The sequence below is a fragment of the Vanacampus margaritifer genome, chromosome 5 (genome assembly GCF_051991255.1).
Source record: "Vanacampus margaritifer isolate UIUO_Vmar chromosome 5, RoL_Vmar_1.0, whole genome shotgun sequence".
NCBI classification, from domain to species: Eukaryota; Metazoa; Chordata; class Actinopteri; order Syngnathiformes; family Syngnathidae; genus Vanacampus; species Vanacampus margaritifer.
Window position 1 is genome coordinate 16,391,264 of NC_135436.1, and position 17,067 is coordinate 16,408,330.

Below are 17,067 nucleotides of genomic sequence, written 5' to 3' on the forward strand. Positions count from 1 at the left end.
CTCCATAACCATGCAGTGAGGAGAAAAGTGCAAAGCACAAGCTTTTACAGTCCTTCGGGATGACTGACGAATTGCCGAATGTCAAGCTGAGTTAGGTTTTACTGCAGCAGGACGCTGGTGCACTTGAATGCAGTAGTATCACTTCAACATGGAGCACATGCGCTCACAAAATGGTAGATAAAAAAAAAGCATCGAAAGAAATCTAAGTACAGCAGCACAACAAACTACTACAAAACAGTCAAAGAGTCTACAAGACGACACATAAAGTCAGTGCATTTTTAAAAAAAATATATAACATTTGTGTGTCTTGTGCGATTTAGTGTTACGACAGGCAAAATATCTAATAAAAATATTATCACCTCCATTTTGAAATGACAAAAAAACAAAACAAAAAGAACTGTCGGTTTGTTTAAATCCTTGCTGGACTACACGTTTTTCTTCTTTTTTTTTTAATGTGACGTTCGTCAGACAGTACTCACTTGCCAGCTATGTTCCAAATGGGAAGTAGCAGCGCGCCCTCTGGTGGACAAACTATGCACTGACAACACTGACAATTTTGGGCCACATTCATTCATCATTGTACTTGCATTGATGCTGGTGACGTTAAATGTTCCATTGGCTGACTTGACAACACTGACGTAATAGTACAACGAGAAAAGCAATTAAAACGAATCAATGAACCAATATTTATTATTAATAAGGTCCAGCTAACTTATTTGTAAAACTGATTTCCAAGTGAAAAATAATACTTAGTTTGAACAGTCAAGGAAAAAAGTCTACACTCTACTCTTAATCACACTAGCAAGACATTTTGGAATTGAAGCCTCCTATCTAACTAAAATTACAATGACATTTCCCATGGTTACCTTTTGATTTCATTCTATGTTCTTCTATATTTATGAGAGCAGAGTGGAGAGACGCTCACGGCTGATACGTGACACTTCAAATGAATGTAAAGGAGCTGACAACACTTGGGGCTGAACAGGCGACACGAACCCACTTTAAAGAGACACAAAGTAGTGCAGATCACCATTAATGAGCATCGATTGTGATGCCACACAGACACCAGTGAGGCACACACATGCACAAAAGATTTGCCGCCACGTGCCCGGATATCCTGCTCGTGTTACCCATTCAGACCACCGCGCCGATGGAAATCATTAGTGACGCACTGAGTGCAGAGTTTCCTACAAAGCGAGAGTCAATTTGCTGAGCGTCTCAGATGAACAAAATGTGAAAGGAGAAGGGAAAGTAGTGCGGCAGGCGGAAACTGAACAGAAGCTGAGAATGGAATAAGCTATGTTATCAATGGCACCACAAGAGCGATCTTAGATCTTACGTGATTTTCAAGTTAAGGGCTGCTGCTTGGTCGATTTGTTTCAAGAGGCAACTTTTTTGTTACAGTGGAGCAGAAAATATTCTGCCACTTGAGTGAAGTAAAAAATGATACGCAGGACAAACAGTCAAACACACTAATACAAAATTAAAACACTTGACAGTTACAGTTGGGTCAAAAGTAACCCAATTATGGATCAAAATTGACTGATCCACTTTATGAGTCAATTTGACCCAACATTCGGGTTGTTTTATACAAAATGATAAACATTTTTGACCCAGGTAAAGGATCTGACCTATATTTATGAGTTTTTTTACGCTGAAAGACCCATTTCTTGACTCAAAGTTGGTTCAAATTGACCCAAGTAGAGGAACGATCCATTTTTTTACCCATAGTTGGGTTATTTTTGACCCAACTGTTTTTAGAGTGCAGGCCACACCCCTTAAAAGTACACATAACTTAACTAAAGAGGTTGTGCCTTTTGGCTACACAGCAAAATTGCAGAGTTAAATTTGTGGGAGTTAATTTTAACTCCCTAAGTGTAACTTTAATCTCTTCAGAGTTGATCACCTAGGGTTAGATTAACTCCACAGAGTGTTAGGTTAAGTCAGCCTTTCAGCCTTTAAAAATAAAAATTCTGCAAACATACTGAAGCTTCAAAAGGAGAAACAGCAAGGGATGACTTACACAAAAAAAACAAAACATTTATTTCCTTATATTCTATTTTATTCTATTTTTATGCAATGCAGATTATATTTTGTAATTAAGAACACCTATAAAAAAAAGTGTGGTTGTTTTTGGGAGGCTGGAATGGCTTAATGACATTTCAATTAATTTTAATGGGGAATACTGATTTGATATACAAGTAAGTAAGTTTTGAATTATGAGCTTGGTTACAAAATGAATTGAACTCATAAATCAAGGTACCACTTTACTAATTTATGCATTTCTCTATTGCAGCCTTAAAGGGATGAGCCATTTTCAACAGTAAGAAGATATTTTTTTCTATAATTAATGTGATAATACCTTTAACTAATTCACTGGCATTGACGGCTATAGAGGTCAAAAATTCATTTTAACTATTTCTATTAGTTTAACATGTGTCTCACTTTTGTCAACAAGAGTATGAAAACCTATATTCTTTTTTATTATTGTACATTTAGAACAGATATAAAAGTGAAGTCATGCTATTAATTATGATTAAAAATTGTAATCGCCTGACGCTCTTCATTTTTAATGATCTTTTCTTAAAAATATATATATATATATAAAAAATAAATAAATAAATACTTTTTTTTTAAAGAAAAGATTATTAAAAATTAGGAATTTTTCATAATTAATCCCATGACTTCACCAGTTAACTAACGATGAATCACAAATTTTATATATTTTCTAAATGTACAATATTTTTTTCTTCTTCTAGGTTTTCATACTCTTGTTGACGTCTATAGCCGTCAATGGCAGTGAATGAGTTAAAAACTCATTTTGCCACATGAAAATTAATGAAGAAATTAATTCTGGACAAAATATGAACTTTTTACTGCTGATAATAGCTCAATGAGTCAAGCATCCCTTTAAGAAGCAACTCATGTATGACATGACTACTGTATGTGCATTACATGGTTCACAAGGCATGAGTGGATTTGTTCCCACACAAAGCCACACATGCACTCATCACCACACACACACACATCCGTGCACATGCGCTCTGTGTGCTCAGGACGTTACTGCACAAGCTAGCGGCTTCCATCAGCCACTATCCAAGTGTCAAAATGGCTCCTCATGAGCACACGTGGGCACCTTGCCGGGCAGGCCATTAGCTGGCAAATGTGAGTGAAGTGCTTTCGATAAACGCGTCATCCCATTTGTCCTTTCCGTATATGCATAAATCTCTCAAGTTGAACGCAGATTGATTCTCAAATCAATCAATATTGAGTCAACTCCATGCACGCAGTCTAGCTCCATGAATGACCTGCATAGCATGCACCGTACCTGAAGCAGATGGTGTGCCAGTCATTGTTGAGAGCCTGAAGATACTGTTCATCGTAGATCCTCTGTTTGCACCCCGCACACACGGGCAAACTTCCTCCAGCTGCAACCAAAGTCACATACAAGGAGTAAGCGGCGTGCATTGTGGTTAGACGCCACTGCAAACAACAACCACAAAGATAAACAAACATATTAATCATCCCGTCATTTCAAAGAAGCCCATTAGCTACGTTAGGAAAACCTATTCAGGCTTGCATTAAAGAAATGCTGATGAAACCTTCAGTGGAAAGGTGGAGGAGGCAGAAGTAGGAGCAAGACATCAAGGCATTACAGCTCACTTAAGCACATTTTAAAGTTAATCCATCTAAAAGCACATCACACACACCCTTTTACATCCGAGGCCCTGAAGACATAAATGCATTGAGAGGCTGAGTAAGAGATGTTAGTGTACTGTATCATTATTAGTCAATACGGCTTTGTTACGGATCGTACGGGCCATAGTCTTAAGTTTTACATGAAGGGGACTGCACACTTATGTAACAACATAGTAATAATAACTGTGCATGCAAATGTAACAATATAGTACTTTTGCTCAGCACAATCTTAAAAATGTAGCATTCCTACTATGAAAACAGCTTTGTTAATACTGTAGTAATACACTACTGTTGTAGTACATGTAATAGCAAAGTAATTACTAATAAACAAACATGTAACAACGAGTTCATTACCAATGAGTGCTCATGTAACAACACAGTAAAGATGATGTACCATCCTGAAGCGCTGTAGTGAGAGTGGCCGTAACAACATGGTTATTACCATGTAGTAGTGGCTGCACAGGACAAGCAACTACTGACACAACATAGCAATGACTACCCAGTGTGAGTGTAACATAATAATGTCAATGTAACATGGTAATTACTGTTGAGCAAAATGGTAATAACTGTAATTACTGCAAAGTAAACATGTAATAACCGCAATTACTACTAATACATAGGCTGTAATGGAAATTTAATAAAAAATACATTTTAGATGTTTAGATTTAATATTATGGATTTTTTTTTTTTTTTTTGGATGTGAAATATACTTTCAGTCACAAGCCAATTACAGCTGGCTATTGCCGTCAAATAAACCAAGATACTTTAAGACTGTACTGTGAGTTTTTGAGCTTTGAATGGCCACCTCTTGTATACACAGATTATTTACGTAATGGCTTGCTGTAGCACTGTAAGTTTATTGATCTTCTTGACAAGGAGGGCAATGCCAATGATGGCCACTAATGTCTCTCCACTCTCCTTCCACCTCAGCTCTTCATTAATTCATATTTATCACCTTGTCTCTTTATTATGGAGCACTTCACTGGCTCATTATTGCAGACTCTGGTGTCTGCAACGGCCACTGAAAGACACTAAGGGCTCAGATGAAAGATGAACAAATACACAATACACAGTAGTGCAAACACTTGCTTTTTTCTGACTCATATCTAAACACGCAAACACACAGCAGCTTTCAGCAGACCACTGCAACATCATGTGAGTCATCACATCCAAGTTAGCCCAGTTTGTGTTGCGACTGCTTCAGGACATTTACTCTATTTTTATTTATTTTATTTAACAGACAATGTGCACCTTCGGATGGAAACGGACTTTTGCAATGAAACATTTAGATCAGAAGCTGCAGTCAAACATGGTGGTGGCAGCTGTGATGGCCTAGGGGTCGCTTTGTTACTCCAGAGCCTGGTTGACCTGCAGTATTTAATGGAACAATGAGGTTTGCTTTCTAACAGAAAATTCTGCAGGTGTTCGGTAATCATCAATTCAATCCCCTAAGTCTCAGGTTCTCTTGAATTATGCAACAAGACAACAGATAGATAGATAGATAGATAGATAGATAGATAGATAAATAGATAGATAGATAGATAGATAGATAGATAGATAGATAGATAGATAGATAGATAGATAGATAGATAGATAGATAGATAGATAGATAGATGTGTAAGCGTTTTCGGCACAGAGACAAGAAGAATATGCTTTACAAATGTACATTAGAACGGGCATGACCTGGAGTTGAACACTTGCACGCAAGCATGACGAAGACGGCAACATGGCCTCATTTAGACAACCATCTGGACGTGCAGCCTAACACTCTTTGTAAACACAACACATATTGGACGAAAAGCAAACTACAGAGAGGAAAACCGCAAGACTTGTTTTGCCCACCAGCATCTCAATGCGTGAGGAAGTCTCGCCCGGGCGGTGTACTCTGGTGAACATTCCAACCACCCCTCTTTCAGTCTTTACCTTCCTCCTCTCCCATGCGTTCGTTCTTCCAGGTGCAGCAGAACAGCATCAACCGCATTCACTCTCCGACAGAGAGCCAGGAGACTCTGGTCGACGGATAACCGGTGCCCAACCACCTCGGGCCGGCGGTGTCCTAGCAGCAGCGGTTGGCTTGGGTTTTTTCTTCCTGCTGCCCGCTTCGGGTCTGCGCCTCTGCGGGGGCTTCATTCAAGAGGTTAACGGACCAATCAAACTGTTCTGCCGGCAACAGGACGACGCTGATTGGTCGAGCATGGTTGGACCCTCCCTTCTTGTTTAGCGGGGCACTGGTGGGCGGGAAGTGCTGTAGAGACTGCTGGATATATTGTGGATTTAATATTTAAACCTAATTTACTAACAACAGATTAATATAATATAATATAATATAATATAATATAATATAATATAATATAATATAATATAATATAATATAATGTAATATAATATAATATAATATAATATATCTTTTAGGATATACTAGACCTGTTTTCAGGATTACACAACTGAAAAAAAAGAACATAGATAGACAACTGAAACACTCTCACACCTACAATAAAAATTCTGTCTCATATCAAACTGAAGTGGTCTTCAATAATATATTGACATGCTCTCATACTTTATGTTGAAAGGCTCTCATTCAAGCTCTCATCTAATAGATTGAAATCGTCCCATACAACACACTAAATTGCCCTCATATTAAAAAAAAAAAAGAAAAAGAAAAAAAAGACAGAAATATTATTACGGAAAGTTTTTCTATATTAATACAGTATGTATATACACATATAAGAGTTGATGGTCAGCTTTATAACAAGATTACTGTAGAGATTATACTCACCATTGGTTACATGAGACAGGACCGCCCCCTCAAAAATCAGGTAACTTTCAGGAGGTTTAAATAATATCCTTCAAGTATTTTGATGAAAACATGTGAGTCATCATATTATTAACATAAACGGGAACTTTTTGAAAATGTGATAACAATTCATAATAGGTCTCAGTTCATTTTTCCAAGGCGTGAAGATGGTATATATTTGAGTGGTTCGGAATGCAGCCTGCGACCCCAGGTTTGATTTCCTCAGCGAGCAGTCCTTCAGCCTTATGTAACGTCTGCATCACAGCTCAGTGCTTTATTATTTCCAGATGGCCCAAAAAGCAGGAGTTACCCAGCTGTGGCAAAGGGACGTCTTAATTTGCTTCACTGTTGAAGAAGTTGTCAACTAATGGCTCTTGCACTTTGAAACAGGATTGCACGTTGTTGTTTTTTTAAAACACATTTTATTTAGTTATTTGATGATGCAAATACAATGGCAGGATATATTTACTCATGTGAGTGTGTGCACGTGTGGAAACATTTTTTTTTTAAAAGTGCAAAACCACAATGTTCCTCCTTACAGAAATAGTTTTAAATAAAGATGAAGTGTATCCCACGGCACGTCTGACCCAGTGAGGTTCAAAGTGCTCAGAGTGGACAAACCAATGCCAGCAACCTTCATATTAGCACAAAATACAGTACACAATTACAGAAAGAAAAAACGGGGCCACTTGGCATCAGCACCCATGAACCTTTGGTCACTTAAGCTCTTCCTCTTTTTGTTTTTCCACTAAAGCAGCTCAAGTAAATGAACAATGGGGCTTGGATGCACCCAATAAACAAAAGTGTCATTCTGTACTACAATTCATGAATAAATGCAAATGCTAAGTCTTACTGCATGTTCACACAATTATTATAACAATAAGATATGAGTTAGAAGCTTGAATGAACCTTATTACATAAATGTAAATAACTCCTGAAATGACCCTTGAGGAAAAAGCGTCACAAAGCAAATGCGCAAAAATGCAAATTTTCCAGAAATACACTGGAAGAATAAAATAATAAAAGGAAACACTTGAGTGACCTCAAGAAAGCATTTGTCGAAATTAGAAATTAGAAATGCCTGGGCAAATAGAATCAGCAAAAAAAACAAAAAAAAAATGAACGGGAACAGATGGACTGGCTGGAGTCCCATTTCCCACTACTTTATACCCAATGGGGCTAAAAATAGCAGAGAGGAAGAAGGAGGGCCCGAGACAATGTTGCGATTTGGCCACAAAAAGCAGCCTTCTCACGGGTCCGAGAGGCAGAGACATTTCAGCTTGCCTTGTTTTCAGATTCAAACTGGTACGCTCCAGCATCCTGCACAGGTCACATTTCCAGACAATCTTTTCAAGCAGTCTTTCTTTGTGTCACTATATGTCCAAGCCACATGAAGAACATTCAGTTGCACAAGAATGAGGACACACATTATACAGTATTTGAAGTACACTGGTGCATAAAAGGGGCAATAAAGTGAACTGATGTTCACACATTTATGATTAAAGGCACCGTCAGCAATAAGTGTCACATGAGGGAAAAAAAACAAAAATACAAAACTTTTGGTCGGTGGGTTTGCATAAGAGCAGACGTTGAAGTCAAGTAAGTAAAAACAACATTGAATGTTTGTGTTTCTAAAATGTACATTCTAGTTCATGCAGTAGCACCATGATTTTCTTCAGGCCAAGTCACACCTCAGGAGTGCGTCTACTTCCTCCTGCCACAGTATTTGCCCTGGCATGCTGCTGCTGCTCCACCTGTAGAAAACAGTTAGCATGCATAAACAAACATGTTAGCATTGACAATCCTTTACAACTTAACAGCTTTTTTGGTTGTGTTTTGGCGATTTCATTGGCTTTTTTTGTCCCAAGTTTAATGGGGGGGGGCTTAATTGAAAAGGGACTACAGTTATCCAGGAAATGACTTAAACAGACTCGCCTTCAAAGCAGTGAAAGTTCATACATGGCGGTCACCTAAAGTTTTGTGGCAGTATTTTCGGTGGTCGTCCTCTTTTTACATTTGTAAAAATGAAGCATCTTAGAATGCTACTTAAAAACTACTGCATTGCTAACAATTGTAAAACTAAAAAGAGTTTAAGCGTTTCTTTTCCTTTTGGGAAAAACGGTTTTAAATTAGAACAGATGGGAAGTGCAAAAAGTATACATTCGGTGTCAACGCAGTTTAAAGGGGAAGTCAACACCCAAGTAATTTCTTGACAATAATATGTTCTATGCAGCCCCACTAGTCTAAATATAGTATTTTGGTTAATATTACGTTAGTAGAATATAATTAAAGCAGCAAATTCCAGCAGTTTTTATTGGCGCTGTCGAGTGAAAATGACATCACAGTTGCTCAGGTCTCATAACAACCAATCACAGCTCAGCTTCAGAAAACAGGTGAGCTGTGATTGGTCTGTGCCTGAGCCCTGATGAGCAACTGTGATGTCATCTTCAGTTGACAGCAAGTGACAAAATGGCTGCACCTGAGATGGATAAAAATGGCTGGATTTTACTGCATAACTCATATTCCACAAATGTAATATTAATCAGAATGTCATGCTTTAGAATAGTGAAGTTACATATATTATTGTTAAGAAATGTTTAAGAGTGACTTCCCCTTTAATGCTTGACTCTCAGGGTTTTATTTTTGTGACCGGCACAAATCCTGCGCGGCACAACTCTGTAAAAAAAGAAAAAAAGAATAAAATAAAAATAATCAACACTCAGAGTGTGCATGCCCTCGAGCAGCCGGTTGCCTTGTTTTAAATAATCAGACATTAGCATTTTAATTTTTAATTTTCTTTTTTTGTTTGTTAGCCAGCCTTGTAAAGTGTCTTTAGGTATCCAGAAGAACAGAAATTTTACTTAACATTATTAAAGTGGAAGTTCACATCAAAGTGCTTTCGAGCTTGCATTGTGAACGTCACATGACCAAATCAACAAAACAGATGAGCTGTGATGTCTGCGTGACCCTACGAGGTCGGAACTGTGAGGCCGATGTGCTAACCGGCCACATAGAGTACACATCTTTTGTAAATTCAAGATTCTTCTGTGAATTGCAATTCTGGTACCTCTGTAGGCTCCTCCACCTCCTGCACCACCCAGAAAACCTTGCAATGGATTCCCAATGTACTTGGCTGCTTTAGCTGCAAGAACAAAAAACAAAAAAACAGGTAGTAATAGGAACAGGTTTGACTCGACAGCATAACTAGATTGGTTAGGCTCTTCTGGGAAATTGTTGATATTTTGTAACTCGCGTTGATGATGGCGAGACTGACTGAAAAATAACCATGGTAAATGGCTGGCTGAAGATAACAAGTCAAACTGAACAGTTTGCAGTTGGCCTATTGCTATTATAATTACAGCTATCAAAATACAGATTGGCATTGGCATCATGAACTGTACAGTGGAGGACAATATGGTTGGTTGCAGCTGCCTCCGACGCTGTAAAACATCAATCCAGCAAACTAAGAAAGCAGACGTGTTCTCCTTTAAATAATCCCACCAGCAATAATCTCCAGTGTTCAGGAAAATGCAGATTATCATACATTCACAAACTGCTTGTGTCAAGACATCTGCGCTGTTGAACACACACACACACACACACACACACACACACACACACACACTGCACTGACTTCCTATGTCCTCCAGATAACCTGGTATTCATCAGAGAAGGGAATTGGAAAATGAATTGAGGTGCTGATATTGCCATCATATACTGTAGTTATCATCAGGTACCTTGTTGGGGAGTCAGTGGGGCTGGGACGTAACCACCTGTGGACAGGCAGGGGAAAAGGAGGTTAGGATTTCTTTTTTGCTTGTTAAGTAGTGCGCAGGGTTAAACAAATTTTAATTAAAATAAGATTAGAAAAGGAAGAAGGAAGGGCCCATTCACAATTTAAGTGTAGCTTTCTGTTTATACTTGATATTTTTTGACATTTTCATGTGGATGTGTTACAGCTATCTGGTGATATGTGCACCTCCCTTCCTGTAGGTGGTGCTAAAGAGCATTACAAAAGGAGTAGCTATCCAACAATCAAGACCCAGTAGAGTAAACTCTTGCCTTGAAATGTTAGCGCTGCCTGAAAGATAATTTTAATCTTTTTTGGGATTTCCTTACACAGTTCATGCATTTTAATTAGGCATGTTGGGCAATACCTATGCTACATACAGTACAAACGTGTACAGATGACATACAGCTTGTTGATGACTTTTGTGCCATATTGGGATGAGGGGGAAACATTACACAAATTGAGGTGGTCCTCACCTGGCTGAGGCTGATATCCTCCACCACCACCACCACCACCACCTCCAAGATTTCCATAACCTGTTCAGATGATAAAACAGTTCAAGTAAACAATCCGTTGTTGAGAATTGTTGTACATAAATAACATTTTGGGATTTGTTTATCATCTCGTTATCTCAACTGAACTCAAGTCGCACTTTGATGCTGTGCAGCAGTACAACAGTAATCACAGTCTGATGGGAAATGATGCCATGCTCTTGGTCTAAACTCTAAACCACTGCAATGTGAGCTCATTCCAGTGAGCATCAAAGGGTTAACTGTGTGTATTTTATTTTGTCCCTGATTTTTTGTATTTTGTATTCATAACATAAAAAAGCAAAAAGAGTAAGCCCAGCAAGGAGGTGTTGAGTCGGGAATCATATTAATAACGCCAGAAGTTACATGAACAAAAGTAATTGAAAGATGCCTTTTTTTTTCTTTTTCTTTTTTTTTTTTTACATTTGTGTAACAATTAGGAGTGTTTTAAAATAAATCAAATGCATGAGGCTCATCTGTTATGCAAATCACGATTGCATTATGGCTTCATCATTCATCAATGGGTCATTCAATTTACACTATATATGTTTTGTTCTTTTAATTTTTTGGTATACAGTATTCTTAACACTGATGAAGTTATTTTCAAGGTAACAGGGCAGTTATGAATGTAATTTTTTTTTTTGCAATAAAAGTGTTATGATGGTGACAGTTTGACCCTGGAAGATTGGATTAACACCTCCCCTCTAGTAAACATTTTGTGGCTGTAATTACCTTTAATAAGGACCATTTATACCAGCATAGCCACCATTACCTGATTAACAATGCAGTGGAGTATTAAATTTTGACTCAGTCGTCATCAATTAAGTATTTTAGGAAATACGTTAATTCATGTTTCTGTGATTACGCTGACAATTACAGTATAAGTGTATTTCATTAACAGCAGCACAAAATGTCTTTTGGGTATAAGGTGCTAGTATAAAAGCTACCTGGTTTGGGGGCTTTAGCTCCTCCCCCGGCACCACCCAGTCCGACTGCAGAGGGATACGGCAACCCACCTGTGAAAAAAGGAGACTTGCTTCAGATACTATGAAAGTTTCTAAAATGCCTGCAACATCAATTACGCTCTTAATGGTTATGTACTCCGGTTATGTATTTCTGGACTAAAGTCTTAGAAAAACTTTCCGCTATTTTGGACTGTAGGATACCTTTATCTCCAAACTTGTGTTTGCTAGGTGACCTAACAACAACTGACTTACCACATAAACAATTTCAATCTACACTTGTAGCCCTTACTATCGCAAAAAAAACAATTCTTGTTAACTGGAAAAATAAACAAACTCTGAATATCGACCAATGGTCTAACCTCCTCATAAATCACATTTTAATGGAAAAAATATCTGCCTCAAATAAAAACCAAATACCAAAATTTATAGAAACATGGTCTACGTATATAGAAATTTTTAACCTAATTCTGGTTACTTAATTCTGCCTGTTAGCGAGAACCACCACATCGTGATAACTTACATTGATGTTTCTGCATTTGGCAATTTATTATTATATTATATTATTAGTATGGGATTTTTTTTAATAGGTTTTAGGTGAACTGATAAATACACACACTCGCACGCACGCATGCACGCACACACACACGCACATAAACATACTCACCCACATACAAAAAAAAAATAAAATAAAAATTTAAAAATAAATATATAATATATAAAATAAAAAAGGAGAGCAATGATGACTTGTCAAATGGAATGAACAATACTGAGCTCTCCAGAAAAGAAAATAAAAAAAATAAAATAAAAAAAAATTACGCTCCTAATTTTACTGGCTTGATACCCATTAAAAAGACAGGAAATGCCAAAGTGAAGGCTTCTTCCTGACCAACTGTCACTTCAGTCACTGGGCAGAACATTGTTTATTTTTGTTTATTTGTAAATGTGCAATAACGCCTCCTCTCCTTTCATACATACCCTGTCCATACCCACGTTGATATGGACTGTATCCCGCTGAATCATGATGACACAAAAAAGCGGCATTATTGTCCGACAGGTTGACCAACCTTCCACAGTAATGCGTTTGTGACTCCCTTGCATAATAAAGGCACTTTTTTTGTGCTCAATTAATCTTATACAATATACAAACACCACCCAAAAAAAAAAATCCTTATTTGATGCTGAACTAAACAGTACACAATATGATGTCTAACCTTGATAGCCTCCTGCTGCCAGTGGGATTCCTGCTCCACCTCCTGCTCCCCCCACATCTATGAGAGGGAAAGAAAGACAAATAAGCAGTAAATACAGATACAGCATTGTACAATGTTGTTGCAAAACTAAGTAAATAATGGTTTTCAGATTTTTTTTTTAAATATTGCATTTATACACACAGGGAGGTTTCAAGGGTTTTGCACCAGGTAGCACTCCAGGTCCAGTTCCAGGTCCAGCACCAGTTCCTGCCCCATAAGGAACTATAAAATAGAACAGAATAGGTATTTATAGTATATTATAATTTTTTTTAGTTAAGTCACACCACACTGTTTATTGTACATCACAACTAATTCAGCACTATTGCACATGAATATTAGAAGTGAAGAGAAGTCAATTACGTGTGATGAATATATAGTAGGCAATACACGGAAATACCATGTCATTATAATGTATGAATAATATCTACCGTGATATGATATCACATAAGTGAAAATTTTATTATAATTTAAAATAGAGTGACATACTGTAAATAAGGATCTGTATTTTAACTCAATTACTGCATATGACTCATTGACCCGCACAGGAATGGTGAGAGTTGGACATGGTATCTTACAACAACTATAATAATATATATTTGCCCCTCTGGACAAATAAAGTGTTTTGAATTAAATTGAACATTTTAAGTAATATATAAAATGGATAACTTGCCGCCATAAGGGTAACCTACTCCGCCTTGACCAACTCCTGTTCCAGTGCCTGAGGAGGAGAAGACTAGTAAGAAATGTATACATCTATTGAATCTGAAGATGTTTTATAATCAGCATTTTGTGAGTAATTATGACCAATGCTGTTTTAAATGAAATGCAGGAATGAGGAATTAAGTATTTACTGATTTTGTTAAACTGCTTGAAAAAGTTTCAAATACATTTGTGGACCAAGCACATTTTAGTGTCCTTGGCCCCTAGTAGTACAAGGATATAGTTATGTGGAATGTATTTGTAGAAATTATACAACAAAAAAATTATCTTTTGGACCTTGTGGAAGTGGTTTTGGTGCCTTGCCCGCTGTGCCATCACCAACACCAACACCAGCAAACAGAAAGAGCTCAAGTCAGAGCTTCTTTCTTTGGCTATGGCTCTACCATGTGGACAAAAGTATGTACTGCAACTACTCTAAACAACCAGTACAGTGCAACCTCCAAGTTTCTATGCCCCTGCCAGCAATAGGACAAAAGAGACTGTGGAATTGCTTTGTGGTGCATTTTGCTGTGTTACATTACATTATGTTATAAAGGCACCATCTAATTTACATATTTAATTATGATGCTGTCTTCCAAGCAATGACTCTTGCGATATATATTAAGTGCTGTAATATATTATTTAATATAATCAATGTACTGTATGAATATTCAGGAAATTGTGATTTCTATTTTTCACATAAAAAATAGATGACTCTATGAGGTGTTCAAGAAGTCTGATAGAGGCCATATTCTAAGAGTCATGATAAAATGAGAGACGGTTCACACTTACCAGTTGGACTTTGACCTTTTGTACCAGCTAAAACACAGACAGACATTGACATAGTTGATCTCAAGCATGAAATATGGCCCCGATTAAGGTGCATTTACAGAAAAGAAAAACAAAACAGAGTGTATAACACTTGTACTAGCTATGGGATACACATGGTGGTGTAGTATTAATGAATTTACTGTATAATTGTCAGCTTGTTTACGACGATACTTAGTGACTAGAGAAGAGAGGTTATTTAAAAAAATTAAATTAAAATAAAAAGCCAACATTGCAGTATTCTACAGCAGGGGCATCCCAGCTCCAGTTGCAATCTGAAACATGCGCCACATACTACTGTTACAAACGCATCAACAACTCCTGCTGTAGAATTTTTAAGGTAGACAATGCAGATGATGAATAAGCAAAGGTTACAAGCAAACGATTGGTCTTACTGGGCTGCGGGAACTCTGTGGCCTTGCCATTTGTGGCAATAGGTGTGGGGCCTGCCAAAAGAAAGGGAGCACAGGGGGTTTGACCAGAAAAGTTAGCTGGCAGGCCGTAAGATAAAGCTGCTAAATAGCTGGGAGAAGAAGCAATACAAGGTGGCTGTGTTTTGCACGTATTAAAACATGATTTACTGTATGAGTTTGTTGGAAGTATGTAAGTAAAATACTGTACTGCTGGTGCTCTGCTGGTAGCTGGTGACACCAGCAAGACCAGCACGAAAACATAACAAAACCATATTATACTGGTGAGCATCAAAGCTGTTTGCTGGTTTTTTTTTCCCAGCAGGGCTGATTATAAAAACTTGAATTGTAATTTAATTAACAGTACCTGGTAATGGAGTTCCAGATGGACCCACATCCTTTGCTATAGAAATAATAACAAGAAAACGAGTGAAAAAATGTTCAAAGAAGTGACCGTGCTCTGCGCCTTACGTGGCTTTCCAGCAACGGTAACGCCAGTGCCACCTGGCACGGCAACAGCAGAACCATCCGGAAGGCCACTAACTGCAGTGTGTGGCGTCGCTCCCGGCAAGACAAGACCCACTCCAGAAACCCCGCCTACAAATGAAAAACGAAAACGCTAACTGCAATGTAAATAGTCAATTTTGTGTTTTTCTTACATCAAATGTAGCATATTTTGCAGCTTTTGCAGCACCAGAGTACTTATCACCTCCAACTGCTCCTGGTCCGACTCCTCCTGCTCCATGTCCTGCTCCACCTCCTGTTGAAACCCCTAATGCAAATAATCAGACAGAATTATTTATCATTTAAGAAAATCAGTCTAGTAGGACTCTGTAAATAAGAGGAAGTGTTGTTAAATCAAATAAATCTTTGAATTTGTGTATAATAAGAGACATCTGGATGGATGATGTGTCTGGATGTTTTAATAAAATTAGTATGTTTTATTTCCTGTACCATATTTGGCAGCTTTTGCATCAGGGGAGTATTGACCACCTCCAACTCCACCTGGTACAAAACCAGGCACTCCTCCGACTCCTGTTCCTCCCAGTCCTGCTGTTCCTAATCCTGCTCCTCCTATAAAGCAAAATGAAGAGAAATGAAAGAATTTCAATTACAACAGATGTCAAGATAAGCGTGAATATGAATGTAAACGTGTCTCTGAATCTGACATAAAGTAAACCTTTCCAGTTGGCTTTTTCTAACAATGAGGAATAGTCTGCCGTTTGATGGTATGGAGGGAAATTACTTCTCACGCTGAATATACTTAATAGTTGGGGTCGGTGTCTTTCTGTTGCGGTGTGTATTTCTGTCATTTTTCCAATATTCAGCCGACATCTGATAATATTGGTGCATCAAGGCCTTAAGATACAGTACTTCCTTGATACCACTTAGTACTTGTGGCTTCTTGGGAAGTTACAGAAAGAACCCAATTACAGTATGTGTCCAAATTTTGCAAATAGGTGAGTTTTTCAGCAAATTAGTTGCACAGACAAAAAACGTGAATAGGTTAATTTGTAAACAACAAAGCACAAATATGTTAATGAATAAAAAACATTTCCCCTCCAGACCGTATTTGGCAGCCTTTGCAGCAGCAGCAGCAGCAGCAGGGTATTGTCCTCCTCCTGGCACTCCTCCTAGTCCGGTTCCCCCCAGGCCTCCTGCTCCTAACCCTGCTCCTGCTCCTCCTGTAAAGCCAAGTGAAGATGAATTAAGCATTTAAAAAAAAAAATTCAAATACAAGTTGCTGTTAACATTATTTCTCGTACCATATTTAGCAGCTTTTGCAGCAGCAGAGTATTGACCAGCTCCAACTCCTCCCGGTACCAAACCAGGGACTCCGCCTACTCCGGTTCCTCCCAGGCCTCCTGCTCCTAACCCTGCTCCTGCTCCTCCTGTAAAGCCAAGTGAAGATGAATTAAGCATTTAAAAAAAAAAATCAAATACAAGTTGCTGTTAACATTATTTCTCGTACCATATTTAGCAGCTTTTGCAGCAGCAGAGTATTGACCAGCTCCAACTCCTCCCGGTACCAAACCAGGGACTCCGCCTACTCCGGTTCCTCCCAGGCCTCCTGCTCCTAACCCTGCTCCTGCTCCTCCTGT

The 17,067-nt window shown here is 38.1% G+C and overlaps 2 protein-coding genes across 4 annotated transcripts in view; both read right to left on the reverse strand.

Annotated features, from left to right (window-relative positions):
• The window catches only part of limk1a (LIM domain kinase 1a), a 43,665-nt gene extending 37,869 nt beyond the window's left edge, over positions 1 to 5,796 (reverse strand). The window contains exons 1-2 of one of the 2 annotated variants that reach the window (XM_077566417.1): positions 5,623 to 5,796; positions 3,329 to 3,428 (exon numbers count right to left, since the gene is read on the reverse strand). In XM_077566417.1, the coding sequence (XP_077422543.1) occupies positions 3,329 to 3,428; positions 5,623 to 5,680 (158 nt within the window). In that variant the 5' untranslated portion in view covers positions 5,681 to 5,796. Of the gene's footprint in view, positions 1 to 3,328; positions 3,484 to 5,622 lie in introns of both variants that reach the window. The other variant, XM_077566418.1, reaches the window with a different exon arrangement.
• A 1,102-nt stretch (positions 5,797 to 6,898) lies between these two features.
• elna (elastin a) overlaps positions 6,899 to 17,067 on the reverse strand; it is a 50,802-nt gene continuing 40,633 nt past the window's right edge. The window contains exons 41-58 of one of the 2 annotated variants that reach the window (XM_077566506.1): positions 16,938 to 17,063; positions 16,732 to 16,857; positions 16,534 to 16,650; positions 15,920 to 16,039; positions 15,675 to 15,737; positions 15,437 to 15,562; positions 15,333 to 15,368; positions 14,951 to 15,001; positions 14,520 to 14,546; positions 13,699 to 13,746; positions 13,170 to 13,250; positions 12,990 to 13,046; positions 12,754 to 12,789; positions 11,761 to 11,829; positions 10,760 to 10,819; positions 10,231 to 10,266; positions 9,561 to 9,635; positions 6,899 to 8,247 (exon numbers count right to left, since the gene is read on the reverse strand). In XM_077566506.1, the coding sequence (XP_077422632.1) occupies positions 8,198 to 8,247; positions 9,561 to 9,635; positions 10,231 to 10,266; positions 10,760 to 10,819; positions 11,761 to 11,829; positions 12,754 to 12,789; positions 12,990 to 13,046; positions 13,170 to 13,250; positions 13,699 to 13,746; positions 14,520 to 14,546; positions 14,951 to 15,001; positions 15,333 to 15,368; positions 15,437 to 15,562; positions 15,675 to 15,737; positions 15,920 to 16,039; positions 16,534 to 16,650; positions 16,732 to 16,857; positions 16,938 to 17,063 (1,304 nt within the window). In that variant the 3' untranslated portion in view covers positions 6,899 to 8,197. The remainder of the gene's footprint in view (positions 8,248 to 9,560; positions 9,636 to 10,230; positions 10,267 to 10,759; positions 10,820 to 11,760; positions 11,830 to 12,753; positions 12,790 to 12,989; positions 13,047 to 13,169; positions 13,251 to 13,698; positions 13,747 to 14,519; positions 14,547 to 14,950; positions 15,002 to 15,332; positions 15,369 to 15,436; positions 15,563 to 15,674; positions 15,738 to 15,919; positions 16,040 to 16,533; positions 16,651 to 16,731; positions 16,858 to 16,937; positions 17,064 to 17,067) is intronic. The other variant, XM_077566507.1, reaches the window with a different exon arrangement.